The sequence below is a fragment of the Austrofundulus limnaeus genome, unplaced genomic scaffold (genome assembly GCF_001266775.1).
Source record: "Austrofundulus limnaeus strain Quisiro unplaced genomic scaffold, Austrofundulus_limnaeus-1.0 Scaffold490, whole genome shotgun sequence".
NCBI lineage: Eukaryota > Metazoa > Chordata > Actinopteri > Cyprinodontiformes > Rivulidae > Austrofundulus > Austrofundulus limnaeus.
Window position 1 is genome coordinate 81,604 of NW_013952892.1, and position 1,389 is coordinate 82,992.

General features: G+C 46.1%; 1 protein-coding gene across 1 annotated transcript in view; it reads right to left on the reverse strand.

Moving 5' to 3' along the window:
- Positions 1–371: 371 nt before the first annotated feature.
- Positions 372–1,389, reverse strand: part of slc9a3.1 (solute carrier family 9 member A3, tandem duplicate 1) — a gene marked incomplete in the record, with an annotated part of 32,527 nt that continues 31,509 nt past the window's right edge. The window contains 1 exon segment of the mRNA XM_014025671.1: positions 372–1,023. Within this exon segment, the coding sequence (XP_013881125.1) occupies positions 761–1,023 (263 nt within the window).

The window sequence follows — 1,389 nt, forward strand, 5'->3', positions numbered from 1 at the left end:
CTTCATGAAGTCCAGACCTTCATGTGGTCCAGACCTTCATGTGGTCCAGACCTTCATGAAGTCCAGACCTTCATGAAGTCCAGACCTTCATGAAGTCCAGACCTCCAGAAAGTTCAGACCTTCATGAGGTCCAGACCTCCATTAGGTCCAGACCTCCAGAAAGTTCAGACCTCCATGAGGTCCAGATGTTCATGAAGAAGAACAGCTGAAATCTGCTGATCTGAGAAGCTAAAACAAGCCGAAGAGAGCTAAAAGAACTGAAACACTAGCTAACAGCTAAATGCTAACTGACATCTAATTATCCTTCAGCTACAAGTTGGTCGTGTTTCAGTATTTGAACAGTTTAGAACGAAACATTTAAAAACCGAGTCTTTAAACAAAAACTGTTAATTTTTTATTTTTAGATCCAACATGTAAATAAAGTTTAACAACAGATTTCACATCAAAGCTACATTTGTCAATAAATACATGAAAGTTTTTACAACCTTTACACCTTTTTCCCTCTTCAGCTGAAACACAAACATTCTGATCAGATTTGACTTGAAATCATTCAAATTATTCATTTTTTACAAACTTTCATCAGGTTGAAGAAGCAGCAGCAGCAGCAGCAGCTCCTGCAGCAGATCGGACTTAAATTAAAGCAGAAAAAGCAGATTTTTAAATAAACAAACATCTTCTGGTCCAGAGTCTGGTCTGGTGCAAAGTCTGAGGTCAGGTTCTGGGTCTATGCAGCTGGGTCCAGGTACAGGTGGAGCTGGTCTCAGTGGGGGGGAGGTGTTGGGGGAGGGGGCAGGTCATCCTGGTCCCCCTGGTGCTCGTCGGTCAGCTGGAAGGAGTCGCTGGACCTGGTGCTGGTCTGGAACGGGGACAGATGGCGCAGGTTCCTGGGTGTCCAGGGCAGCTGGACCTGAGCCCGCTGAGACGGAGCCACCGAGTCCAGCTCCATGTCCGCCAGCCAGGGAGGGACGTGCAGCGCCGAGGACGGGTCCATGTCCGGCATGAAGGCCGGGTTCTCGATTCCAGCTGAGGGGGGACAAGAACCGGGTCAGAACCACCGGAGTGCAAAGACTAAGAACTGGGTCAGAACCACCGGAGTGCAAAGACTAAGAACTGGGTCAGAACCACCGGAGTGCAAAGACCAAGATAGAACCAGCTGAAACAGCTGAAGTGTGTTTGTTTTAACTACAGAAACAGCTGAAGTGTGTTTGTTTTACCTACACAAACAGCTGAAGTGTGTTTGTTTTACCTGCACAAACAGCTGAAGTGTGTTTGTTTTAACTACAGAAACAGCTGAAGTGTGTTTGTTTTACCTACACAAACAGCTGAAGTGTGTTTGTTTTACCTACACAAACAGCTGAAGTGTGTTTGTTTTACCTACACAAACAGCTG